This window comes from Arvicola amphibius, chromosome 3 (genome assembly GCF_903992535.2).
Source record: "Arvicola amphibius chromosome 3, mArvAmp1.2, whole genome shotgun sequence".
Classification (NCBI taxonomy): Eukaryota; Metazoa; Chordata; class Mammalia; order Rodentia; family Cricetidae; genus Arvicola; species Arvicola amphibius.
The window spans coordinates 118860767-118888560 of NC_052049.1; the positions used below are offsets into that span (position 1 = coordinate 118860767).

General features: G+C 43.5%; 1 protein-coding gene and 1 pseudogene across 1 annotated transcript in view; one reads left to right on the top strand and one right to left on the bottom strand.

Moving 5' to 3' along the window:
- The window catches only part of Dlat (dihydrolipoamide S-acetyltransferase), a 28589-nt gene extending 2758 nt beyond the window's left edge, over nucleotides 1-25831 (bottom strand). Inside the window, exons 1-12 of the mRNA XM_038323404.1 lie at nucleotides 25481-25831; nucleotides 24964-25065; nucleotides 24462-24586; nucleotides 24167-24311; nucleotides 19483-19609; nucleotides 17080-17267; nucleotides 15815-15956; nucleotides 7773-7840; nucleotides 7076-7168; nucleotides 6641-6748; nucleotides 2414-2529; nucleotides 122-284 (exon numbers count right to left, since the gene is read on the bottom strand). Of these exons, the coding sequence (XP_038179332.1) occupies nucleotides 122-284; nucleotides 2414-2529; nucleotides 6641-6748; nucleotides 7076-7168; nucleotides 7773-7840; nucleotides 15815-15956; nucleotides 17080-17267; nucleotides 19483-19609; nucleotides 24167-24311; nucleotides 24462-24586; nucleotides 24964-25065; nucleotides 25481-25756 (1653 nt within the window). The 5' untranslated portion in view covers nucleotides 25757-25831. The remainder of the gene's footprint in view (nucleotides 1-121; nucleotides 285-2413; nucleotides 2530-6640; nucleotides 6749-7075; nucleotides 7169-7772; nucleotides 7841-15814; nucleotides 15957-17079; nucleotides 17268-19482; nucleotides 19610-24166; nucleotides 24312-24461; nucleotides 24587-24963; nucleotides 25066-25480) is intronic.
- On the top strand, nucleotides 13021-13871 carry LOC119808833 (annotated as a pseudogene).
- Nucleotides 25832-27794: the final 1963 nt, after the last annotated feature.

The following is a 27794-nucleotide window of genomic DNA, read 5'->3' on the forward strand; positions in this document are numbered from 1 at the left end:
AACTGCTTTATTTTCAAGACCAAGTATCACCTCTATGTAGCAGAATTCAAACAGAAAATTCAAAAGCATTAGGCTGACCTTCAGAGTAACACACTCCTTACAGGTCAGGATGGTATCCTACCTGAAATTCATGAGGCTGCAGTTTGCCCTCTCTCGCTTTGGATGCTAAAGAAACAACATCACTAGCAATGGTTTCCAGTCCTTTTATGTGTGCATTAAACACAATAGGAGTGATAAGTCCTGCAGGGGTACTGACAGCAACGCTAACATCCACCACGTGATTTCTGTTGAAAAAGAAAATGAATCAACTCATCAACATTAAGGATTAACAGCTGAAGGGAGCTGGGAAGAAGGATCAGGGTTGAGGGCACTGGCAGCTCTCCCAGAGAACCTAGATTCAGTTCTCAGCATCCACATGGCATCTGGATCCAACTCCAACTGATCCAACTCCAGTTCCAGAGGATCTAGCACCCTCACACAGACATTCAAACAGGCAAACCACCAATGCTCATAAAAAATAAATAAATCTTAAAAAAAAAGAGTTGGAGAGCTGGGAGTCTCCCTCAGTTCCTCCATTTTCTGCTATGGGGGAAAAAAAAAAACAAAAAGTGCGGGTTAAAAGAAATATGGATCTTGGATATTTACTTCAGATATTGTAGGTGCATAGGATGTAGCTTAATAGTAGAGCACCTGCCTATGCAAATCCCCAAGTTTGATACCCTGTACTACCAACTACCTCTCCCCCACACACGATTATAGAGGCAATTGTACTCCTGTCCAGAGATGTCTATCCTACAAGTTAACATCTTGTCTTCTCTTGTACTTCTAAAAACATGAAAGGGGGTGGGGAAAGAAATAGAACATAAGATTTATTTCATTCTTTAATATCCTTTTGTGAGCCACCAGGTGGCTCACCAAAAACATCATCATAGTCAGCATGAAACAGACTGACCTTCTGGGTTCTAAGTACAAGCGTCTCAAGAGCATCTCTGCAACAAAGCTTGTGCAGATAGAATACAGGGTGAGAGGAGGGACACATTGGGATGGGCTGGCAAGATGGCTTGGTGTGTACAGTCTAATCCTGGGAACTCCCACGGTGGAAGGAGAAGAGGTCCTCCCAGAGGTCATCCTGAAGGTGGCCACACATGTAATCAAAGAGAAGGGAAGGGAAGGGAGGAAGGTGGGCAGCAGGGGAGCACTAAGGAAAGAGGAAAACAAAACAACAAAAGCAGAGACACCTTGGGGGAGAAACCAGAGTGTCCAGGACACAGAGGAGGTGACATCTCAGAAGACACGTAAAGTAGGATGCCCAGTCTTTTCTAGAGCAGACCAGCAGCGGCCCATGCACCTGAGTAGCATCTCTGTGGAGACTTGTCTCACTCTGTAGGTCAAGGTGGCCTCGACTTCATCCGCACCCTGTGTAGAGCTGTTTGCAGTAAGGCAGCACACTTGAGCATTTCCCCAAGCCCTGTGAGCTGCCCTGCTAAAGGGGCCGTGGGAACGTGCTTGTGGCATCGAAAGAGGGGGCAGTCATGTGGGACTAAGGCCAATCTCTGAGATCTGACACAGAGTCAGAATGAGACACCTAGCCACTGCCCACAGTGTAATGTGAGTGTGAGAGCACAGAAAACAAAGGGAAAAAGGAGTTTTCTTTTAATGATATTTGTGATACTGGGGCTGGAGAGACAGGTGGCTCCATTCAAAGCAACGCACTGCTCTTGCAGAGGACCCATACTTGGCTCTTAGTACCTATGCCAGGCAGCTAACGACTGTCTAAAACTCCAGTTCTAAAGGATTTGGTGCCTCCGGTCTCCTTGGGGGCCTGCGCTTATTTGCATGTACCCACGCACAGAGACACATCCAGACATAATTAAAATTATTAATAGGTGATATTAATAATTAATAAATTAAGATATATAAAAGTGCCTACCTACATACTAAAAAGGCCTGGGCTTGAGCTGGAATTCTAACACTGACCAACTTACTAACTTGGGACAAGCTACAGAACTCACTGAGCCTGTTTTTTCATCTAAAAAATGCAAGAAAAACAGTTAAAGTGATAAAGTGGCTTGAAAGCCCTAATGAAATGTACCCGCCAGTCATGAGGCCTGTATGGCAACAAATGCTTTTTTTCAGTCTAATCCACAGCTGGCAGAAATCACTGGTGATCAGGTAACTGACTCCACACTGCTTTCCGACAGTCATTATCAGTATAACTAGACTGCATTTTACACCCGTTTCCTTTTACCAAATTCAAAGAATCACAGCCTTTGCTACACACTGAACACCATCAAGTGTTTCTTGCTGTTTCAAACCTGCTCATCCACGGGTGTCACCACCTCCCCATCCCTAGCTGCAGTTAGCAGACATAGGAAAACTGCAGACCAATGGGCACCTTCTCCAGTCAACTTACTGTCTTATAACTGTGTCCATCCAAGAAGAGTTTGCTTCGGGAACTTTCAGACAAGCCAAAGCCGAAGCTTTTATGATGAAGTCGTTGACGGAGATTTTTCCTTTCCCTTCAAGCATCTGTTAAAACAGCAACCAACTATTTTATTAAACTCTCTCCCCAAATAGCTGGGGTTTTTTTTGTATAATTTTTTTTATCTGTATAATGGAGGCCTTAGGAGCTACATGTCTCCTGCTTGGCATCGAAGCAGCTGAACATGGTAAGTTATGGTGTATCGCTATTTTTACTCATCTGAACCAAGTAGTTTTATTCTCTTCAAAAAAAATTAAGTAAGCCAGGCAGTGGTGACCCATGCCCTTAACCCCAGCACTAGGGAGGCAGAAGCAGGTGGATCTCTGTGAGTTCAAAGACAGCCTGGTCTACAAAGTGAGTCCCAGGGAAACCAAGGCTACATAGAGAAAACTTGCTTTGAAAGAACCAAAAACCAAAATAAATAAACAAATAAATAAAGGCTTAAATAAATGACAACTACACTAACAAATGTTTGGTTTAGAAAGAGGAAGCAGAGTCAAATTCCTTAGATTAGGAGTGACACGGGGGAGGGGGGCATAATATCTACATAAAAAGGAAGTACTATAAATACTCAACACCAAGGGATCCGACAACCCAGAGAAAATGCATACGATTCTAGGAAGAAACAAACCAATAAGGAGTACAAACTCAGAATAAACACAATCAGAGAGATGCAACTGATCATGGACGTCTGCTCATGCAGAAGACTAGACCACATGGTTTTCCTTCTTCTTTTCTTTGGTTTGTTTTCTTTCCCAGACAGGGTTTCTTAGTTCTGGAACTAGCTCTGTAGATGAGACTTGACCAGGCTGGCCTAGTATACAGATCACAGAGATCCACCTACATCTGCCTCCCAAGTGGTGGGATTAAAAGCGTGTGCCACCATCACCCATCAACCTGTACAGCTTTACTGGCTAATTCTACCAAACATTTAAAGGCTAACATAAAATCTTCACCTAGCTTCTTAAAAAAGGGAAGAGCAAGTTAATAATTCCTCAGTGTTATTCTCATTCCAAAATAAGACAAAAACTCTACAGTTAAAACCTAAACATCATCTTACGAATATATCAGACAAGCCTTTAACAAAACACTAGCAGAGAAAACCTAGCCATTAACTACGAACACATGGGATTTGTTTTAGGTGTGGAAGACGCAGTAACATCTAAAAATCAAGTAAGGTATGCAGAGCTGCGTGTCTATAGTCTCATCTACTCAAGAGGCTTAGTCAGGGGAGTCATTTGACCTTAAGATCTGGGCATCATTCTGAGATCTTTTTTCTTTTCTTTCTTTTTTTATAGTTTTGGTTTATCAAGACAGGGTTTCTCTGTGTAGCTTTGGAGCCTGTCCTGGCACTCGCCCTGCAGACCAGGCTGGCCTTGAACTCATAGAGATCCACCTGCCTCTGCCTCCCAAGTGCTGGGATTAAAGGCATGAGCCATCAACACTTGGCTGAAATCTTTTTTCTTAAAAGAGAAAAAGAAGAAATAATGCTCTAACAGAACAGAAAGCTCACATGACTGCTTCAACAGCTCAAAGAGACACTTAACAAAATTCAGTAGCACTTTTCACAATGAAACAGTAAATGAACTAGGAAGGAATTTCCTGATGATAAGAAAGATACATAAAATCCCATACTATCTATCCTCATACTAATGGTTGAAAGTTATTCCCCCTAAGATCAAGACAAGATGTCTCCAGGGGGATCTATCCCTTGCTTCTGGCTGGCCTCTGTATAAACCTGCACATGTATGTGCACATACATTTGCAGATACGGAACACAATAATAAAGCTTAAAAAGGAAAAAAGAAGAAAGAGAAAAACTGATGCATGCAACAACATGGCTGAACCTTGAAATTATATGATAAATAAAAAGCATTCGGTAAAGACCAGAATTCATATGATTCTAGTCAGAGAATTCCACATTCAGTAAACCTTCCAAAACAAAAATGTTAAGACCAGGGAGAATGGAAGGGTTGATGGGATTGTGGCAAAGGGCTATCTGGGGTGAGGAAAATGCTCCAAACCCTACTGTGGGAATGAGGATAAATGCTGAAAGACACTGAGAAGGACACTTCAAATGTGTAGACTGAGCACGGCGTTAGGATGATATGAATATCTCAAAAACGTCATTCAAAGTAATACATCAAATATATTGGATACATTTACCTGTTTTCTTTGACTTTTAAAAATATTTTTGAGTGTGTGTGTGTGTGTGTGTGAGTGTGTGTGTATATACCACATACAAATAGGAGCCTGTGGAGGTCAGAAGAGGTGCCAGATCCCCTGGAAGTGTAATGGAAGTGTAGTCATAGACAGCTGTAAGTTGATGCGTGGATGTTTGGAAATTGAACATGGGTTCTCTGCAAGAACAAGTGTTCTTAAAGCTAAGCCATGACTTCAGGCCATTTCAATACTTTGACAGTAACTGTGCGCCATCACTGCTAGTCCCTTAGTTATGTACAAACTCAGCCCCTGGTTATTCGTGCAGTCATGTGCCTCATACACATCTGCTCTGTGCGGGGTACTGATGGTAAAGCCCTGACTAGGGAGCAATGACACATAAACAGGAGTTCTGCTCTCAGGAAGCACACGTTCTAAGAGGGATAAGCAGCAGTGAAACAGAATCTTCGGATGGGTTATGTGAGCAGGTGCAGGGACAGCTGCACATTTAGAATAAGGAAGACCAGTGAGGCCATACTTTCCAAGTCCTTAAAGAGGTGATGGCAGGAGCCACATGGACACAGTGGGCTGCAGACTGAGAGAACACAAGTACAAGAGTGTATACTAAGAAAATACCGAGAAACAGCAAGACAAGCAGAGTGTCTTCTGTGTGGGAACAGGAGAGAAGTCAGAAAAGGCCTGCACACTACTGAAAGGAGCTGATGGGGTTCTTTCTTCTACGAGATTTTAAAGGATTCATTTTATGTGGCTGAGTGTCTTCCTCACTCATGCTCCTTATTTACTTAGATCACTTTACTCGTTGCTTATTTTTAAAGGCTTATTTCATGTGCACAGGTGTTCTACCTGCATGTACATAGATGCACTACCTGTGAGCTTGTTGCCAACAGAGATGAGGCATCTATACCTTGGAACTGGAGTTACAGGTGGCTGTGAGTCACCATGTGGGAGCTTGCTGGGAACTGAACCTGGGTTCTCTGTAAGAGCAACACTTACTCTTAATTACCAAGCCATCTCCAGTCCCACTCTCCTTCTTTTAGAGACAGTCTCTCACTGAACCTGGAGCTCATCGACTTAGCTGGCTGGCAAGCATGCACCAGGGATCCTGTCTCTGCGCCCTCCCCGTCCCCACCGTGCTGGGATTACAGGCACTTGAAGTGCCTGATGTTTCGTGTTAGCAACGGGAAGCTTCATACTAGAGCAACAAGCCCTTCACGGATCCCAGCCTTATTTCTACTCTTAAAGCCCTTAACTCCTATGATTCTCAACATCAGCATGAATTTTCTTCAAACTCTGCCAATCCAAACCTTTCCTCTTTTCCATAGTTTAGCCATGTTTGTCTACAGCACTGTGAATTCCCCGACTGTCACTGGTCTCCCTCAACTCTCTGCTCAACTCCTTCAGTACTGAACATATACTGTGTAATTCACCACACAGCTGAGAGACCGCTTCATAAAGAGACTGGTCTACAAATAAAGACTGTCACCTTTAAAACTCCTTGTCACACTTAGTGACAAGAGCCCCAATTCCATCATAAACTTACAATGAAGATAGACTGCCCATGCTCTCTGTTCCCAAGAGTGCCTTACACTGAGCGGGTATGTGGTATCTGACTATAAAGATATGGACATCCTTTCTTAGCTACCGAAGCAGCTTCAAGCATCAAAGCACTGTGAACATGCTAGACGAATACCTATCCATGGCAAAGTAAGTTTGAAATGTTATACGTTAATCCTGCAACCCCAACATCAGGGTCAGTGTGGCCTTGGTATGTGAAGCTCCAGGTTTGAGCTACATAGTGAGACACTGTCCAAAAAAACCAGCAACAAATCAAAAGAAGTTAAATGAAAATTTCTCGGGATAGTCTCTACCTAACAATCCCAAGTGACAGGAATTTTCTATCACTGACCGGCTTCTAATAACAAAGCGCACGGCAGCACCGTCGAGCATTAGTGGGATAGACGGAATTCCCAGGTTTACCTTATTAAGCTCCTTCCGTACCAAGAGCACCTCTCCCATATTTACATCAACAGAGAGGTAATAATGAGGTATGGTCTGCTTCGACTGCATTAGCCGCTGTGCAATCACCTGAAACCAGAGAGATTTCAACATGAGTTCTCTCAGCTGAGCCCAGACCTTACCTAACTCAGTTGTTTGCCTCCTCACTCAGCTCCCTGGTAGCTTACCTCACACAGCAGAGCAAGAAGACAAAGGACTGCACCTTCTACTAGATTAGCCAAAACAGAGACTTCTTTATGCCAATTACTCAACCAACCAAATCAAACTCCCTTACACTAATCATCCAGTATTTTCAACTGGCAAGGTCCTTTCCAGTGTCTTAAAGTGTGGCACAACTAAACAATCAGAGTGGAAATGCCCAACAGCTCTGGCTCCAGACTGCGGTGCTGCTCTTACTCGGCGAATGTTGCTGATGGGGACATCTGTGAAGACACCTGAGGGGGCTGGTGCCACTCTTGGACCCGGGGGAGCCATGGCAGCTGCTGCAGCCTAAGAGGGAAAAGAAAAGGCACTTAGAGACTGTGTCGGTCTCAGTGTCGGCTGGAAGACCACTGTGAGACGCTACAACTGTGGAGGACTACATGCCAAAGTGAAACAGCAAAGCTCTGAAGAAAAGCTGCTTCCATCCCCGGGGAGCAAAAGCTACTTACATTAGACTGCTTAATTAAGAGTGTTGTTCTTCATGGTTTGTTTTTTGTGTGTTTGTTTTGTTTTGTTTACATAGAATTCTAAACCATGTTTTAAGAGATCATTTTTGAGGAAGAGTATATTCAATGACTAGTTTTATTGAAACCATAAAGGCAGTCAAGGCACGGTGGTGCGTAGCTAAAACCCCAGCACTCAAGATGCTGAGGCAGTACACTTCAAGTTCAAGGTTAGCCTGGTTCCTCAACAACACCAGAAAAAGTAGGGGGCAGGGGTGGAGAGAAAGCACAGCATTTTTAAACTGAAGAATTAAAAAAAAATAAATATGAAAATAAGGGCTGTGGGCCAGGGATGAAGCTCACTGGCAGGAGTGCTTGCCAAGCATGTGTAGAGCCCTGGATTCAGTCCCCACAATAATAATCATTTTAAAAAGCCAGATATAACTCACAGGAGCAGCCTTAGAAGGCACAAAAGAGTCAATGTCCTTCTTGATGATTCTGCCTTCTGGTCCCGTCCCTGAAGAAACACATAAACACATGTGACGGAACACCATCGGCTCTCCGCGGTCAACACTGACCCTGAAGAGCTCTCTGAGGCTCACAGCCTTAGCTTCTCCCTCGGAACAGTGGCTTTGCTAATTACTCCCTTAACTCACAGAATGCCCTGGACCAACTCTGTAACTACTGCAAATAGTAACCATTTTTCTTTAGAGTTTCCTCTAAGTTAAACTGAACATTTTATTTCTTATTTTGCTTATTCCCTTACTATTAAGTTGGGAAATACTGACATAGAAATAATATGGATCATAATCAATCTAAAAGGAAAATTAACTGTTGGTTGTGGTTATTTAAAAAAACAAAAATATTCATCATATCAACAACAACAAGCAAAAAAAAAAATCAAAAAAACAGAAACCAGTCTGTTTCATTGAACCTTGAAACAGACTTATTTTACCATAAAGTATTTTTTTTTGTGAGATTGACAATTTTCTGAACAAATAAACCTTTTTACTTCAGAATGTAATGGATGATGTAACTGCAATGATGTCATCTTCAGAATCATTCATTTTCTCACAATTTACAGGTTTTTCACACCAGCCAAAACTAAACCAACCAAGGAGCAAACATCACAATGCCTTCTATTTCTCTCACAGGCTTAATTGACTCAATGTCCCCTCCCTCCTCCCATCTATAACATCTCAGGTTTAGGCATAGGCCCAAATACATCATCCTGACCTTGAAGCAGATTCAGAATTTAGTTATTATAATACCTTTTACACTGGGCCCACTTCTAGAAAAAAATGGTCAAATTGATTCATCTTCCCCCACGCAGCCTTTAAAGGGATTCCCGTTGTGTGCAGTTCTTCCCAATTCCTTTCCTTCGTTATGAAAAGAGTTGGCTACAACTGTTTATCCTCACCAGGGCTCTAGAACAGAGGTGCAGTACCTCTATTAGATTCCTTGCCTTGTAAGCATACAGAAACCATAACCTCCCCTGGCAACCAGCACTGAGCTTCATGCCACAACTCTCAATCCCTCAGCAGGAAACCAGCCACCCATCAGTTTGCTGAGTGAGTCACGGCTTTTCATCGCCTTGCCTAGCTCCCCGAGAAAGTACAACAGGTGATCATAAGAGAAGAATACTAGACTGGCAGTAAAAACATAGAGTTCTGTGACATTCGACACCTGACTCCAGTCCCCGTCTCAACTGCAGGATGGAGATCACACCGATAGCCCTTGTTCACAGCAATGTGGTGAGAACAAAACGGGACAGTGGGGCAAAGGTGGTTTGCACCAAATACACATTAGCGGGGTGGGTGTCAGACCACCTGAGCTCCAAACACCAGGGCTTACGCCGCAATAGTTTCTCCCTCAGTAGTTAATGTTTTGGTTAAATTTGCTAAGCACCCTGCCCCTCTAAACTTCTGTCCCTTTTACAATGGAATTGTGTTTGTTTCTTTCACTCTTCCAATGAGTGACTTGGGGTTGGGGTATGAGCCTAGGCCCCTGTTCTCTCAAAAACCTAAACTCCCAGCCAGGCATAGTTATGGGCACTTGAAATTTCAGCACTCAGAAGGTGGAGTCTGGAGGATCAGGAATATAAGATCATCCTTGGCCATTTACCAAGTCTGAGGCTGGTCTGGGCTACGTGAGACCCTGTCTCAACCCCTACCTACCTCCTAACTCAATTCTTTAACTCCCTCTGAATTTTCAGGCATCTAGACATATAACCTACTGTCTCTCATCTCATTCACTAAAGTAAATTTCACTTGATTCTCATTCTCTTGGGAAGGACAACCCACCCTTACCCAGACTTTTGAGTTCTTTCATCTACGCAACTATGTTTTCTTCTCACAAACAAGAGTCACCTGCCCAGACCATGTGTTTTCCAGTTCTTAAACATCTCTTGGGGGCGGGTGAGATAGCCTATGGACAAAGGTACTTGATGTATACATCTAATGACCAGAGTTCAATCCTCAGGACCCACATAAAAGTAGAAGACGAGAACCACCTCCACAAAGCCGTCCTAAACTCCACACACACACACACACATGCCTTAGCCCTCTCACACATGTCTTCAGCCCAATAATGAATAAATAAACAAGGTTAAATCCCTGAAATCCATAACAGAAACAATCTTCTCTTTGCTAGCACTGTGTATGAGAAACATAGATATGCATGGCCTTTGCTCCAAGCTCTTGGCACGGGCCTTCTAAAAACTGTGGCATTTCCCAAACAATAAGTATTTGGTCTTTTTTTCAGTCAAGCTTCTTTACATCACAGCAGTTTATGCTAATGAGGTGACTGAGGATGGGGCTTCTGGATAAGGGACCTCAGCCTAGTTAGCTTAAAGACCAAACACGTGATTAAAGGGTGGTAACTTTCAATCCTCCTTCCATTCTCCCTCCCCATCTCCTCCTCCACTCTCCTGCTTCCTGCACCAATTCCACCAAGGGGAGAGAGACTGGAAGTTGAGTTCAATGAACACTGGCCAGTGATTTAGTCAACAATGTCATTAAGATGACACCCCTATGAAAATAATGCTCCGAATGGTGAGATCCAGTGAGCTTCCTAACTGGTGCCAACAGCAGTGTGCTGGAAGGATGGCAAGCCCAGAGAGTACAGGGGTGCTATACGCATCCCTCCCCACTCTACTCTGTCCTATGCATCTCTTCACTGTCTGTGTCGGAGCTGAACTCTCTACAATAGATTAATAAGGTTTATCAGTCACTTTAGCTAATTATCAAACCCAAGGAGAACTGTCAATCCTTAATTCACTGCTAATGAGCTACACAAACAGGTGGCCCTAAGGACTCAAAAGGAACCTGAAATAAAAGCAGTTTTACACCACAGTCTCATGCTAACTCTGGGTAGGTTAATGTTAGATCTGGACTGAACTGTTGAATACTCAGTTGGTGGTTATGAGAAAAAAACTACAAACACCTGGTGCCAGGAAACAGCACACAGTCAGGGCTCTTGAGCTCACTGGGCCGCGGCCACCCCCACCCTCCACTGCAAAGGTCTCACCAGCCCCACCCAACTCTACTCTCAGTGGCGCAGAACCTGCCTAGCACGGTACAAAAACAAAAATAAATAAATAAAATGAAGGAGACTCTGACTCCACTGACCCTTCCACTCTCACTAGCTCTGACCTTCCTGTTGCCATCAGTCCCTGTTTTTCCTTCCTTCTTTTTCTCCTCACTCCCTCCCTTCCCAATTACACTCTTCAGGCTACTGTTAGAATCATTCCTGTTGAATTAACGTGGATCGCAATAGACCAGGCTATCTCCAAGACAAAACCAAAGACAAAACTTTCTTATTATAAGAGGCAAACTCACGAAACAGGAATGAGAAGTCCAAGCTGAGCTGTGTAGCACGGGAACCACACAGAGAGCAAACCCTGGACCACCTGGTGTTTTTCTCCAGGTACCCAAAGGTCACGCTCTAACCTGATCCCACCTCTTAAAGATCACCTCCCCCTTTTGTCTAAATAAGAGCATTCCAAACCCAATACAAAACTATATACAACAGGAATAGATAGATATAAAGTATAAAATTAAGATTACGACCAACAAGAACAGTATTAAGCAAGGAACACATGATAAATGTTTAATAAACATTTAATAAACAATTGTGTCCTGCTTTTATCCAGTCCGGACACCATGTACTTTGTCAGTGGTCGATGCATGGGCAGTTCCTTGCCCAAAGGCAAATTGTGCCATGAAGAAAAGAAACTCCAAGTGGAGTGTCTTCAGTGTTCAACATTCTCTTGGGAATGATTGGTGCTGTCAGGAACAATTGTGTCTCACGTCAACAGAACCCTAAGTTATTTAAATGCCATGTTCTGCAGATCCTTGAAGCGGCTGAAGATTATCTAGGCAGAATACAATCTCTATGTATCTAAAGAACCTAATTAATCTGACTGTATACATAACAAACATGAATAACTATTGACCTATAATACTTAATGCCTTATAAATTAAAGACTAAGACTTCATATTAGAATATTAAATAATCTGTAAACAATTGTGCAGTAAATGAGGAAAATGACCTAACAATGTATAAGTATCTTGATCAGAGATAGGACTATATAATGCAATATGAAAATATATCCTAAAAATTTTATCAATATACATATCGCCCTCTGCCCAAACGCTCTTCCCCAATATTTCACAGGGTTGGCTCACAGATGACTCCTTGCCTTCCAGATGAGATCACATGCCACCTCCTTGGAAAGGTCCTCCTCACACACCCTGTCTAAAAGTCACCATGTCCTGTCTCTGCCATATCACATGTCACTTTCACTCATGGACAGGTGTATCACTGAGTCTATCCCTTTTTAACTCTTAAGTCATCTCAGTTCATAATAAAAATTTAGAGCCAAGATAGCTAATATGTTAGCTGCACAAGCACTGTTTACTTATTAATCTTCACAACTCATTAAGTATTATTTTTATATACAAGTTACAGAGTCAGAAAAGGTCACAGTGCTAGCATACAGCAGAGCCAACATTTAAACCTGAGCAGTCTAGCTCTGAACCCCATTCTTCACTACAGTAGACTTCTGCTCACCCATCCTCTACCATTGGCCAGTGAGGCTGGAATGTTCTCCATGTTATACACAGGTACATGGAACGCAGACGGTACTCAATAACTACCTATAAAGGGATTGCTTTGCTTAACCCTGCCCGCATGAAAACAATACTGGGAGTCTTCCAGTTATCCCCCTAGTAAAATGACCAGTGCTGCTAAGTCTCCAATGAGCCTACCAGTCCAGGTTCTTCAGGCAGTTATTAGCTCAACCCTTCTGCTCTATGAAATCCCTTAAACTTGTCTCTGATACTAAGCACAAATATATAAAGAGTGGCAAAATTTATGCTTGCCCTCCAACATCAGAACAGTGGGTGAGAACGAGACTGAGTGCATCCAACTGCAGAGCTGAGGACATGACTGCAGCTTTCATCACTGATTATGGATGGGAGAGCAGTGACAGGCAGCACAGGGGAATGGGGAGAATACGGAATTTAAAACAGGACCTGGTGGTTCAGGCCCATGAGTCTAACTGCTGAGGAGCTGAAAAGAATACGGCACGCTCAAGGCCAGCCTGGGCAACTGTTCTGTTCTGAGATGCTATCTCAGAACAAAAGTAAAGAGAGGGGCTGAGACTATACATGAGTGTTAAGGTGCCTGCCCAGTATGAATGACATCCTAGGGCCAGCTGCACCTCAGCTGTGCATCCAGAAGACTGCCTCCTTGCCACACACACTGCTTAGGATGTTTCCTAACCTCTTGCGAAGATCCTATGGAGTTCAGGCTCCCCTTTGGACTCTTTGCACTGAAGATCCTCGTGAAGAAGGTTCTCCATCCTCAGTTCCCATTTCCCTTATTCTCATAATGAACCTTGGAAATTCTGGATTCAGAATACCAGGATGGCTACGGTTCTCGCCCTGTTTGGGCTGACTACTGGCGCAACCACAAAGGTGGTATACTGCCACAGGGGCCCCGAAAGACATGCATTCATAACAATAAAGTTGCCCCATCTGCCAGGATCACAGGCTGCATATTGACTTTAGGAATGTGAAACTCTTGGAACAGTTTGCGCCCACATGGGTATCATCTTCCACACCCCATACACAGGGAAGGGTCTGTATGAAGCAGCACAAGAAGCTGACCCAAGCCATCCTGAAAGCCAGGCAGTGTGATCTCCTCAGCTACTACGTTCCCCAGGTTGAGCCCCGAGATGTTGACTTCTATAGTGTTCATGGAGCTGTCAGTGTTACTCCACCAGCCCCCACACTGTTGTCAGGTGAGCCTTGGTACCCGGGGTACAGCTGGCAACAGCCACCAGAGAAAGAACTGTCCCGCCTTTGCCAGCTCTATCAAGGAAATCTCCTAGAAGAAAGTGGCCCCCCACCTGATCAATGCCTGCGGTGCCCACTACACCACCAGCAGAAACCTCCACAGAGCAGATGGGCTCCAGAATGCTTAGAACTCGTGAACTGGGGAAGAAGTTGGGGATTAAGGAAGTGGTGTTTGGGGTTATGTGATGGCATGTGTTCTGAAACATGTATTTTGGGACAGTGGCAGACCCTAAGAGGAAGTAATTGCTGAAGAGGACAAACACATGGGAAACTGACTATGGAGAGATGTTCAGATATGAACAGGAGAGTCTTGACTGGTGTGTGCAATTGCTATTCTGTCCCTGTTTTAAACCTGATGGCCCAGCTTTTAGACCACAATAAAGCTGTGTCTCCTCTGCCCCCCCCCCAAAAAAAAAGGAAAAAGAAAAGAACTAGGCTATTGATGTTAAAAAGGCTCAATGTGTAAGATTGTTGCTGCTGCCAAGTCTGATGACCTGAGTTCAAGCCCCATGCATGAGGTGTCACACTGTACACAGAGGACAGAGGACAAAGGACAGGTAGACACAGTCCTCCGCTTCCTGCATGTGGGTCCCAGGGGTGGTGCTCAGGCCATCAGCAGCACTGTCACCTGGTGAGCCATCTCACCAGCCGCGTTGCTTACTGCTAAACTCTGTCAACCTAGCACTCAGCTTATTACAGAGCCAAGTCCTATAACTCAGTATTGCTCAACACACATAGACTTTTGCTAACAATTAAGTAAGACAGAGAGAATTACGAGAAGGGAAAGGAACCCCTCACCTTGAAGTAGACTGAAGCCTCTCAGCAGGCGAGAAGCAAGAATTCCAGCGATTAACATTTGCTGAAGGCCTCTCCTCCTTCCCAGTGATAAGCCAGCAAATTTTCTCTCTCTCTCTCTTTTTTTCTCTGTAGCGTTGGAGCCTGTCCTGGAACTAGCTCTTGTAGAGCAGGCTGACCTCGAACTCACAGAGATCTGCCTGCCTCTGCCTCCCCGAGTGCTGGGATTAAAGGTATGTGCCACCACTGCCTGACTCAAGCCAGCAATTTTCTTGGAGGCTCATCAGAAACCCCATTTACAGCAGAAGACCAATACTAAACCCTTGTGCCATCCTGGGGTCTCCTGGTTTCACCTTTTCAGATCATAACTCTACCCATTGCGCCTTCAGAGCCACCCCACGATTTCACCAAGGGAAGAAGGGCAGGAGAAGAAAGCCTACTGGTAGGACATTTAATTGTCACTCTCCCTGTGGACCCCCTTACACTTGGTTATGTCTGGCCTCTGCTCTAGGACTCTCCCTTATAAAGCCCACACTGTCACTCGGGTATATATTATTATTTCCCTGAGCATATTTCTCTTAACTGCCATGCTTAAAAATCTTCATTAAAAATATCTTTTAAGTCAGGCAGAGGGGACGTACACCTTTAATCCCAGCACTCGGGAGGCAGAGGTAGGTGGATCTCTGTGAGTTTGAGGCCAGCCTGGTCTACAAAAACTAGTTCTAGGACAGACTCCAAAGCTACAGAGAAAACCTGTCTCGAAAAACCAAAAAAAAGAAAATAAAAAATAAAAAACTTTTAATAAATTACACCATTTTTGTTGTTGTTGTTGTTGTTGTGTTCTTTGTTTTTTGAGAAAGGGTTTCTCTGTATTCTGGAACTCACTCTATAGACCAGGTTGGCTCGAACTGAGAGATCTCTGGAGGGCTAGGATTAAAGGTGTGCCACCATACCCAGTTGTAAACACCTTTCTACTTTTAATAAAACCCCAACTCAGCTTTGGTCAGACAAGTTCTGAAATTCTTTTCTGCGTCTTCCTGAGTCAAGGTCCCTAAAAGATTAAGGGAGCTCCTCAGAGTCCGAGGACAAATGTGATGTCTCCTGTCCTCACCGCTGCTAGTGAAGATTTCCTATGAATTGAGGAGCATTTTAGAAGACAACAGATTACATAGGTAGCACTAAGCAGATCAAATAAAGCACAATGATGCTTTCTCTGCTCCATGAAGGTTCAAAAATAGCTCCTCCCCACACAGTTGTATACGCCGGTCTTATGGACAGAATTTAGCTAAACTAACTTTATAACCCTTTTCTTTAGAAAAAAAAAAAAAACTTACCTTTAACTTGGGTGAGGTCAATCCCTCTCTCTGCTGCCAACTTCTTTGCAAGAGGGCTAACAAACACCCTTCCCTTTGGTCTAGCAGGAAGGGCTGAGGGTGTAGGCGCTAGAGGCTGGGGAGTGGGAGGAGCAGCTGCCACCTTGAACAAAAGTTAGAAAGTATCCACTCAGCACCGCACAGATAATCTGAAAGATCACAGGTTTATATTTTATATGGTAAAAGTCTTCAGTGATGTTTATTCTCTTCCCCAAAGACCATAATGCACTTTTTCTGGTTTGACTAACATACAAAATAAACAGCAAGAATACTTTCTGAGGGGCTGGAGAGATGGCTCAGAGGTTAAGAGCATTGCCTGCTCTTCCAAAGGTCCTGAGTTCAATTCCCAGCAAACACATGGTGGCTCACAACCATCTGTAATGGGGTCTGGTGCCCTCTTCTGGCCTGCGGGCATACACACAGACAGAATATTGTATACATAATAAATAAATAAATAAAGATTTAAAAAAAAAGAATACTTTCTGTCAGGCAGAAACAAGTTGTGACAACAGGAGAGATGTGGAATTAAACTGCCCTGTATACACAACATCCTTATCGCCTGTCATTTTTCCCCTTGGAGACTTTGTAACCCAAGTGGTCCTCCTGCCTCAGCCTCTCCAAGGGTTTGAACCACCACACCTAGCTTCTGCTACTTCTTTATTTTCACTGAGTATAACTAACCTGATTTCTGACTTCAGGATATAAGCGACAGCACCAGGTCCCATGCTTCAAGTGTCTTAGGAATGGACTACACTGCTCCCTGACAGCATCCCCATCAATGCAAGACAGTGATGAGCCAAGCTTGCTCTGAGGTCGTACATCTTTCTAAACCCACTGAGGTGTATGCTGAAGTGTACAAGTGTATGAAGCTACTACATGCCATGTCAGATCGGGGTCCAAAGTCCAAAATACATGTTCATTAACAACAACACACAAACACCACAAGTGAAAAAGAAAACGGGTATTCAATAAAGCAACAGAAAATGTGGAGGGAAAGGATCACTTCCCATGGGCATGACCTTCACACCCAAGGCAGGAGGACATGGAACTCAGTTTTGTTCTCAGCAGGACTCAAGATGGCAGCAAACTGCTGACCATCGTGTAGATGGCATATGCTGTACACTACAGGTGACGCTGGCCACTTTCCTACATGTGCGATCTGGACACACAGGAACATGAGCTGTCATGTGGCTGAAAGGACTTTCCCATTTCAGAGGCATACCTACCGGAGGTGGGACAGGTGGTGGTGCCTGTGGCTTTAAGCTGGTCACTTCTGTTGGCCTATAGTCTGCAAAGGCTGCTATATCTTCCTGCTTTTCTACTATGATACAAAGTGGGGTTCCCAGGGGAACATCCCTTGTGCCTTCAGAGACCAGGATTTTTGCCAGATAACCTTCTTCTTGTACTTCAAAGCCTTAAGAAGAAAGAAAAACATTAGGGGACTAAAGACTCCACCTTTTAACAACTTCACCAGGGTTTCAGGTAAAAGGATTTTCACATTCAAACTACTGGCATTGGTTTGGTTTTGTTTTTACAAACTACTTAACCTCTCTGTGCCTCTTAAGCCTTTAACATGGGAACGGGAACAGTACAGCCAACCTCTGTCCTCAGGTTCTGCATCCCTGAATTCATTCAACTGTAGGTCAAATATTACATTGCACTATGTAGTTGGCCTATGGAGATCTGAACTTAGCATATACACTTTTTATTCTTGCAACTACTTCCTAAGTAATGCAGTGTAACAATTATTCACACAGCACTGCTATGTTAGGCATTACAAGTAACTGGAAATGATTAAAAGTGTTCTGAGGTAGAGGCACAGCTCAGTAATAGAGGTCCCACTAATTTGCTCAAGGCGTTGGGTTCAATCCCAGTGACCCCACTCCACCCCAAATACTATACTATACCCACTTATACAGGGAACTTGAGTCTACAGACTTCCAATCTTGAATCAGTTTGCCTACACACATACCAAGAAATGACTGACTATACTGATGTATACGTTATGGATTTAAACCAATGTTTTTTAAGTACTTAGGAACAATCCCTGAAAAAGAGTAAACAAAAAATGGAGTTGACTCTCCAAATCCTGAGATCAAAACAATTTGGGAAAAAACTGCACCTGTGCTGAACACATGCAGATGACTTTTCCGGAGCCAATCCCTTGTGGATACTAAGATAACTGCATCTGTCCTACCAGGACTACAGACAGCGGTTCATACTGAGAGTTTCTGAACACACCTCAAGGGCAGCCCTTATGAGGAACTCACAGGATCTAAGATGGTATCAGTGTACTGCTGAAAGTCAGTTACACGGAAGTCAAATTACCAGAACTACAAGCAGGACGGGAGCGAGTGTCCTCAGAGCTTCTCAAAGGCTGCACTTGACCTTATGCTAGCTATTCCAATGTGCTGAAACACAGCAGCACTGAGGGCTCTGCTGGGACAAGAGTTAACATGCCATTCAGCTGCTGTTTTTCCAAAACACTCAGACTTTAAAAAGTAAAGCCTTAAGCTGGACGTGGTGGCTGTTTTCTTATAAACCCACCATCAGGAGGCTGAAATAGAGGCTGTCCAGCTCAAAGATAACCTGAGCAACATAGTATGTTCAAAAGTTCAAGACCAGACTAGATTATAACAAAGAGTTGCACATAAAGAAACAGCAGCAGGACACGTCCTGAGTCCCAGGACGTCCAGGATGAGTAAGACCCTGTCTCAGAAATTAATTAAGTAATCAAACTAAAAATTTAAAAAAGCAAAATTAAGCTACTGACAAGGGCAAGCTCTGCCTCTGAATCTTGCTTTCTGCAGTTATGCCTCTCCTTATGAAGACATCTCCCCCTGGGAGTACTCAATAAAGCTGGGCAGAGGTGGTACAAGCCTTTCATCTTGGGCTTGGCAAGCACCCTTACCCACACCAAACCATTTTGCTGGCTTTTTGCTTATTTTCTTAAGACAGAATCATTTCTTCTAATAAAAGCTATAGGGAGCCAGGCACAGGGGTGCAAGCCTATAATTCCAGCACTTAAACTTGGAGGCTGAGGCTGGAGGACTGCAGATTAAGGGCCAATCTCATCTCAAACAAACAAGAACAAAACCAATTTAAAACTGTGAGGAAGTAGTATGTGCAAAGATGAGATGGAATTGGTCTGGTGGGAGGGGATTATCAACAATACAGCACAAGACCTGGCTGCTTAATGGATTTTGTTTCTGAGCACAAAATAAGTCAAAGAAGGGGCACATGGAAATGTGATATACATGAAGACCAACAGGCATGGGTTCTGCTGTTCCTCAAAGTAATCTGAAATCCTTTGGTATTCCCTTCAGAGATGGCTTCATCCTCCCTCCCTTCTTTCCCACATTTAGACAATGGCAATTCTGGTACAGCTTCTGAGTAGCACAAGAATATGGCAAAGAGAGCAAACCCTGACCCAAGAATAAATCTTGACCTGTCCTCGGTCGATGAGTACAGTTCAGAACTGACATGTGTGACGGCATGACTTTGCTATAAAATATCACGCCAAGGCCGTCAATCCCAGGAATAGTAAATTCGTATTATCACTCACTCAGCACAGGAAAGGATAGCCATCCTCCTCCTCACTCAACGACCAAGAACTGAAGAACTCTCACCTATAGTGGCCTTGTCAGTCTCTATCTCTGCCAGCAAGTCTCCTTCACTGAGCTTCTCACCCACTTTCTTCTCCCATCTCTGGACCGTGCCCATGGTCATGGTCGGGGAGAGGGCAGGAAGAAGTACCTGTAGAAACAAGGTCACTGCTTAACCAGAAAGGCTGTACGCAAAAGTGTTCAGACAAGTGCGTGGGGTTTCATGAGTCACAGAGACTGCGACAATTCAACCACTTGCCACACCTAGGTCTGGTGGAATTAATCTGTAATCTCAACACTCAAAAGGCAGAAGAGAAGAATCATGAGTTTGAGGACAACCTGGACCACACAATGAGACCTTGGCTCAAAATTAAACCACAACCAAAAAACCAAATTACCCATCACAGCTTTGTGCTTAATAACTTTCCACCAGCTGAGTCACCTTCAGAACAAGGGTAATTACATCTGACCAGTTACTCTAACCCATCCTCCAAAGTTAAAACCATCAGGCAGGTGGGAAAGGTTTCTTTCAGATGGTCAAAACAAACTCCTTGGTATACATGCACAGTATCTTTTCAACTACGACAGTGGTTCTCAACCTTTCATATAGTTCCTCACGTTGTGGCGACCCCCCAACCATAAAATTGTTTTGGTGCTATATCATAACTGTAATTCTGCTAGTAATGAATCGTAATGTAAATATCTGACATGCAGGATATGTGATATGCAACCCCTGTGAAAGGGTCATTCAAGCCCCAATGGGGTCACAAGCCCCACATTGAGACCACTGCTCTAGGTTAAGATGGAGACACGGAGTGATCCTGGTCTAGAGAGGCTACTCTGTTGAATTTGCTGTATTCTGCAAAGAGCATCTATTTATCTTTCCACTCAAAAGAAACCACACTTATTTCACTTAGTAGATATAAGATTTTTGTTTGTTTTAAATTAAGGGCTAAAGAGAGAAATGACTCAACAATTAAGAGTACTTGCTGCTCTTGCACAGGGCCTGAGTTCAGTTCCCAGTGCCTGAGTAGAGCAGCTCACAACCATCTGTAACTCCAGCTCCAGGAAATCCATAATCTCCTTCCTGCCTGAGAGCACCAGCATACACATATGTACACACACAAATTTTAAAACTGAACATTGGGCTGGAGAGATGGCTCAGCAGTTAAGAGCACTGACTGCTCTTCCAGAGGACCTGGGTTCAATTCCTGATACCAACATGGCAACCCACAACTGTGTGTAATCCTAGTTTCAAGGTACCCAATCTTCACGTAGACATACATGTAGGCAAAACACCAATGCACATTAAATAAAAATAAATTATTTTTAAAAAATGAACATTAGAGCTCTTCGTGGATCAGAGGATGAAATTCAATAGCAGAAGAGTACTTGACTAGCATGCTTGAGGCCATGAGCTCGATCTCACGACTAGGGGGAAAACCAAAACAAACTAAATACCATTCTTTTTGTTTATTTTTTGAGACAAGGTTTCTCTGTGTAGCACTGGCTGTCCTGGAACCCGCTCTGTAGACCAGGCTGGCCTCAAACTCACAGAGATCCGCCTGCCTCTGCCTCCCGGGTGCTGGAGTTAATGGCGTGCACACCACCGCATTACCACTCTTCACAGACTACAGTAAAAATACATCGTATTCTTGAAAACTGCTGAAAGATTTCTAAGCTGTGTTGTGTGCATGTGTGTGTGTGTGTGTGTGTATGAGAGAGAGAGAGAGAGAGAGAGAGAGAGAGAGGGAGAGAGAGGTGTGTATGCAAGAGTGAAGTGCAGAAGCCAGAAGAGGATATAAGGTGTCCTGTGCGTCTGCCTTATTTTCTTGAGATAGGGTCTCTCACTGAGGTGGACAGCAAGCCCCTGTCCAACTCTCCAGTCCACAGCACTATGGTTATAGTCTTGTGTGTATGCGTGCGTGTGTGCATGCAGTATGTGTATGGTTACTCCACGACTTGTTTTCTAATTTCCATACATGTAGGCACAATGTGCCCACATGCCCACTAAATACATATAAAAATTTTAATTGCAAGCCGGGCGGTGGTGGCGCACGCCTTTAATCCCAGCACTCGGGAGGCAGAGGCAGGCGGATCTCTGTGAGTTCGAGACAAGCCTGGTCTACAAGAGCTAGTTCCAGGACAGGCTCTAAAGCTGCAGAGAAACTCTGTCTCAAAAAACAAAAAAACAACAACAACAAAAATTTAATTGCATTCCTATTTAAATGATTGGAGGCAGAGGCAGGCGGATCTCTGTGAGTTCGAGACAAGCCTGGTCTACAAGAGCTAGTTCCAGGACAGGCTCTAAAGTTGCAGAGAAACTCTGTCTCAAAAAACAAAAAAACAACAACAAAAAAAATTTAATTGCATTCCTATTTAAATGATTGTATTCACTGAATTTGGACAGTTATTCAGTTAAAATGGATTTTATTTGCTATCTCCTTAGTCTTTTAAGTAGCAAAAGCCTTAAGCTAAGGGAAAAATAATTTCAGTCAATAATGTCTCTAGAAGTATGAAAAAATAAAACTCTAAGACCTAGAAAATTATTATTATTATTATTATTATTATTATTATTATTATTATTATTGGATTTGATTTTTTCAGGCAGGGTTTCTCTGTGTAATAGTCCTGGCTGTCCTTGAACTCTCATTATAGACCAGGCAGCCTCAAACTCACAGAGATCTGCCTGCCTATGTCTCCCAAGTGCTGGGATTAAGGCATGTATTACAATGCCTGGTGCATTTAGAAAATTCTTTAAAAATTACTTCCAATTCAGAATTTGTTTTCTTTGTTTCATAATCACCAGTAAAGTGAATGAAAGTGTGTGTGTGAAATATACTCATATATATATTTTTATCATCTCAAAGGATTCTTAGGGCCCAGTTCTAACACTTGAATATAAAGCACCATAAAATGGAGAAAGAAGGTATTACGTAATACGGTTGCTAAACTGAATGAAATAATTGTGAACGCTAAAGACCAGGCAAAATTTCACAAGTGATTGTTACCAACAGAGCTAGAACATGACTTCCAAAGAAACTGATTCATTCAGAAAACTTCTTATAAAGCTAAGGAAAGGTAGGCTGGGTGGTGAGGACACACACCTGTAATTCAAGCGCTCAGGAGGTAGAGGCAGGAGGATCCACTTGGTCAGAGTTCCAGGACTGCCAGAGCTACACAGAAAAACCCTGTGGTTGTGGGATATCTGTCCACTGTGTGAAGATGTATGGCTGGGACTGGTGTAATAAAAAGCTGATCGGGCAATAGCTAGGCAGGAGGTATAGGCGGGACTTCCCAGCAGAGAGAGATCTCTGGAAAGAAGGGCAGAGTTGCCAGCAGAGAAAGCAGAATGGACAATATGGAGATGAGGTAATGTTATGTGGTAGAACATGGATTAATATATAAATGGGTTAATTTAAGTTATATGAACTAGTGGGACAAGCCTAAGCTGAAGCCGAGCTTTCATAATTAATAATACATCTCCATGTCATTATTTGTGAGCTGACCATTCAAAGAAAAAGCCGCCTACATCTTAACTTAAAAAAACAAGCAAAAATGTTAAGGAAAGGTGAAATCTTAATCCTTTAGATTTTATCTACTTTCAACATAAAAACTACATAAATACAACATAGAGGAAAACTTTAATATCTAATAAACTGATTCAGTGTGTGTGTCTTGGTTTCTTGTGTTTTTTCTTTGACTCTTTTTTCCCCTGTTTGTTTGTTTTGCCCTAATCTGGTTTTTATTTTATTTTTATTATTATTATAATAAATAATATAATTATAATTAGATATATAATAATATAATTAGATGTCTGTTTGTTTTCTAAGGAGAGAGAAAAAGAAAGGGTATGGGTTTAGATAGGTAGGGAAGCAAGGAGGATCTGGGAAGAGTTGGGGGAATGGAAAACCATAATTAGATTATGTGTATGAAAAAAATCTACTTTAAAAAAAAAGGATGTTTTAGTTTCCTCACAGCTTGCTTAGGTTCATAGGAATGGCATTTATGGCCAATGGCCCTGTCACACTGCTATGCTGTATACTTATGTACACTTCATTGCTTTAAATGAGTCATTTATTTTATGTGCACTGGTGCCCATGTGTGCCTGTGTGAGGGTGTCAGATCTGCTAGAACTGGAGTTACAGGTGGTTGTCAGCTGCCATGTGGGTGCTGGGACTCAAACCTAGGTCCTCTGCAAGAGCAGCCAGTGCTCTTAACTACTGCTGGGCCATCTCTCCAGTCCATTCACACTTATTATTTATTGTTACTTTTTTCATTTATTATACAGTCAGTATTATGAGTATTATTGGAATACTCCATCTATGCTTGCAAATATAACACTCTAAACCAAAGGAAAACTTCATCTGGGGACTTTCATTCAACAGACATAATCTGTTCTCTATTATAAATTCTACTTGTATACAAAAAATCATTTTCATAACCTTTACTATTGTTTTTGAGAGAAAAACAAGCATTATCTTGTGTCTTGTGCTAAGGCTGAGAAAGGTTAAAGAAACTGTCCAAGTTCACACTTGAAGACAACAATCAAGAATAAAAGTTAAGTTTCACAGTTAAATATCTGTATTCTGGCAAATGGCAAGCACTGATCATTTTTAATGAAAAGTTTTCAGGATGCAATCACCACTCATAAAAAAACATGTAAATAAGATTCATCAGGAGCCAACATGTGGAAGCTGAGCCTTACCTGCATGTGAGTAGGATACGAGCTACCAGGAGCCTTTGCAGAAGGTGCAGCTGGAGCAGCAGAAGCTGCCGGGGCTGGGGCTGCCTGTGGGGTAGCTGCTGCTGAATCCAGTGTATAATTTTTAAAGGCCTCAATATCCTCAGGCCTAAGAAGAAAAAGAACATATGTATACAGAGTTTATGAAGCAAATCCAGTCCCCACCTCCCGGCACATCTTCAGAAGTCTGTAACTTCCACTCTGAGTGGGAATGCTCTGGAAGCACCAATGTTCACAAATTACAAGGGGTTTCACTCACTTTTCTACTGTGATACAGATGATGGACCCAACTGGAACATCCCTGGTTCCTTCGGCAACAAGGATCTTTGCCATATAGCACTCCTCCAAGCTCTCAAATCCAACAGTGGCTTTATCAGTTTCAACCTTTTAACACAAAGCATTTGCTTAGGTTTGTACTGCCAACATGCAGATAATTCAAAGGTGTCTAGAATTTCATATGAAGATAAACCCACTGCCACAGACTGGAAGAATGCTTTAAAAATATTTTGGGTATTCGGTGGCAGACAGCGACAGATCTCTGACAGTTGCAGGCCAGCCAGAGTTACATAGTGAAACCCTGTCTCAAAAACAGTCAGTTTAGCTAAGCTGCTGACAAGTTATCTAACCAATCATCACTAATAACTGTGGAAGGAAAAAAAAATAAAAGGTTCTTAAACAGAAAGGAGTAACTACCCACCAGAAAGTTAGGGCTCAGTCTACTTAACAATGTCACTCCCTTAAAATCGTATTTTAAAACTTACCTCTGCAATTAGATCACCCTCACTGATTTTTTCCCCTTCTTTTTTTTCCCAGCGGGCTATAGTGCCTGCCTGCATGGTAGGGGAAAGGGAAGGCAACGGAACCTGGAGAAAAAGAAGCACAATTTAAACCGAGATACTTAACTCTCGGTGCGGTTTAGAGTTTCATTCCATTCAATTCCAGGCAAAGAATTCACCGAGCCCCATTACAAACTGGTTGGTCACTGGGGATACAAAGGGAGTTCCTGCACCCTAGAAGTTCATGTCTTTCAGTGGCAGGTTGATCCTCCAGTCAGTCCAGTGGATCTGAGAAAGCATGTGAGAATCCACAGACCTTTTGCAATACAGCCCCAGGCTTGAGGCTCTTTTTTCAATGGAATAGATCCCCACTGGGAAGGTCTTGGGCAAAATGGTAATAGATCCTTGAAGGGAGGTGGCTCAAAGAGGCCTCTCAAGGGGGATTCCCCCACGTCAAGGAACAGGCTCTGAAGGACAACGGGGTCCGGGGTGGAGCACTCACCTTCTGGTGCGGGGGAAGGCTGTAAGCGCGACGGCCGGGCGACCCCAGGAGCTGCCGCAGTAAGCGGTTACGCGGCGCGGTGTCCGAGCCGGAGCTCCAGCCACACAGCAAGCGGACCCCATAGCTCGGGGTCCCGCTGCTGCATCGAACCGCAGCCGGGCCGGCCCGCGGGCTCCCGTACGGGGCCCCGGGGCCTTCCTTCAAGACTGCCCACCGAGCCCCGATTCCGGCCCTGGGCACTGCACTCTGAGCCCTCCGCGCACAGACGCGCCACATCCTGCCACCGACCCCCACGCCCCAAAAAGCTCCGCCGTCTCCGGAGTGACCTCTCCAAGAGCAGCGCGGCTCTGCCGTCAGCCGCGCCCTGCGGTCGCGCAGTGTCGTAAAAGCGGCTTCTAGGACTGGCGGCCGGAACGCACAGCGCGGGGACCGGGTCTGGGACACCCGGGACGGACCCGGGTCACAGCTTAGGATCCGCGGGGGACAGTGGTGCTTCGAGGCAGTCGCGGGCAACGCACGTTTGGATGAAACGGGAAAGGGTCAGGGGTGTTGGTGACCCTAGGAGAGGTGTCGCAGGGCGTGGGGAGCACGGGCCGCTCTAAGGTGGTGGCCAAAGAGACGGGAGAGTTGGACCCCGGCTGAAGCCTCCGCTCTTGGGGAGGCGGTGCCAAAGGGAACACCCTTCTTTAAGAAAAAGCTGGGAAAGGAGCCTGGGCTGACAATAATCCAAAGCTTTAGGTCAGTGGTTGAGGTCAGGAAGCATACCGCCGAAAGTTGGAGGAAGAAAGGCCCTACGAGTGACCTCCAGGGTTCAGGGGGTGTCCCCTTGACTGCAGACCCCGACCCTTGCAGGCTGTCCTAGGTTGCAAAGAAGTCAGGTCCCTAACCCACCCGAAATGGAAGCAGCAGGGTTTTCAGCCAAATGGTATGAAGGACATCCAAAAGTTAGGTACATTTTCCCATTTCGAGTTTGTCTCAAAGGACTAATTATATTCCCTGTATAAAAATACTTGTTTGCGAAAACGGTTATATTACCCCCAGATTACCGCCGTTTCTTCTTAAATAGCGGAAAGATTTTTAAAACACACCGGACAATGTTAGCACATGCCTTTAGTAACAGCATTCCAGAAGCGAGAGACAGGTGGCTTACCAAGTTCCAGGTCAGTCTGGTCTGTATAGCAAGTTCTAGGCCACTTGGACTACATGGTGAGACCCTACCTTTTTAAAAAATTTAAGATACAACTTGGCAAAATTCATTCACACCATTTCTATTGTGTGAACTCAATATAAAAAGATTTCTTAAACTGTGAAGTAACAATGTTGGGTGTCAAAAAAAATGGCAACAGTGAAAAGTTTCCCAACCCAACCACCCAAACCTAGGTTGTTTCTCGGTGCTGTTGCCTACGCTGCCTGCATCCCTCCCCGTCGCGGCTGCCTTGGCTCTGAGGACAGTGGTGCACTTTGCACTGTCATGACCTCCGGGTCACACAAGGCCAGCCAACACTGCTTGAAACACCTTGGCACAGATTCATCACTATGGCATGATTCGCGCTGGTTTTACTCTACAACGTTTTCTGCTCTTATGTGAACATAATGGTTTGATTACAGAAAACAAAGGCATTTCCCCATAGTTATTTCTTAGCGTGTAAAAAGTTATCGTAGTGTATTTTTGGATCAGATTCTTAAAATATTTGAATATTAAAATTGCTGAAGCTGATTTGTGTTTGAGATTAGGACAGATTTCCAGTAATTTCTGAAATGTCCCTAAATACACATTTTATGTTATATATTTTTTAAATTTTTATTAAATTTATTTTCTTTGTGTGTATGTGCCAGTGCCCTTAATATCTGAGCCATCTCTCCAGTCCCACATTTAGCTATCTTGCCAGCTCATGTGCTACATATTTATGTGAAACAACATTCTCAGCATTGACAGTCATAAATCAAAATACCAATCAACTCTGAAAATATTTATACTCTGCATTGCAGGATCATATATTCAGCCAAGATTTAGCTCCTATCTCAGCTCTTCACTTGCACATTACTCTGCATTGCAGCCCAGTTCACACACAATAGCTCATTTCTAGCACTAAACTATGTGTCCATCCTAAAGGAATGGCTCACTCAAACGTGGTATATATGCAGTGTAGCTTTTTCAGTCACAGATAATGGAGTTTTGTCATTCACAACATGGATGAAACTTAATTAAGCAAATTAATTCAGTCTCAGAAAGATAAATCTGGTATATTTTCTCTCATTTGTGATCCTTGACTTTATATTCACTTAGAGAAATGAAATGAAGGAAAATGGATTA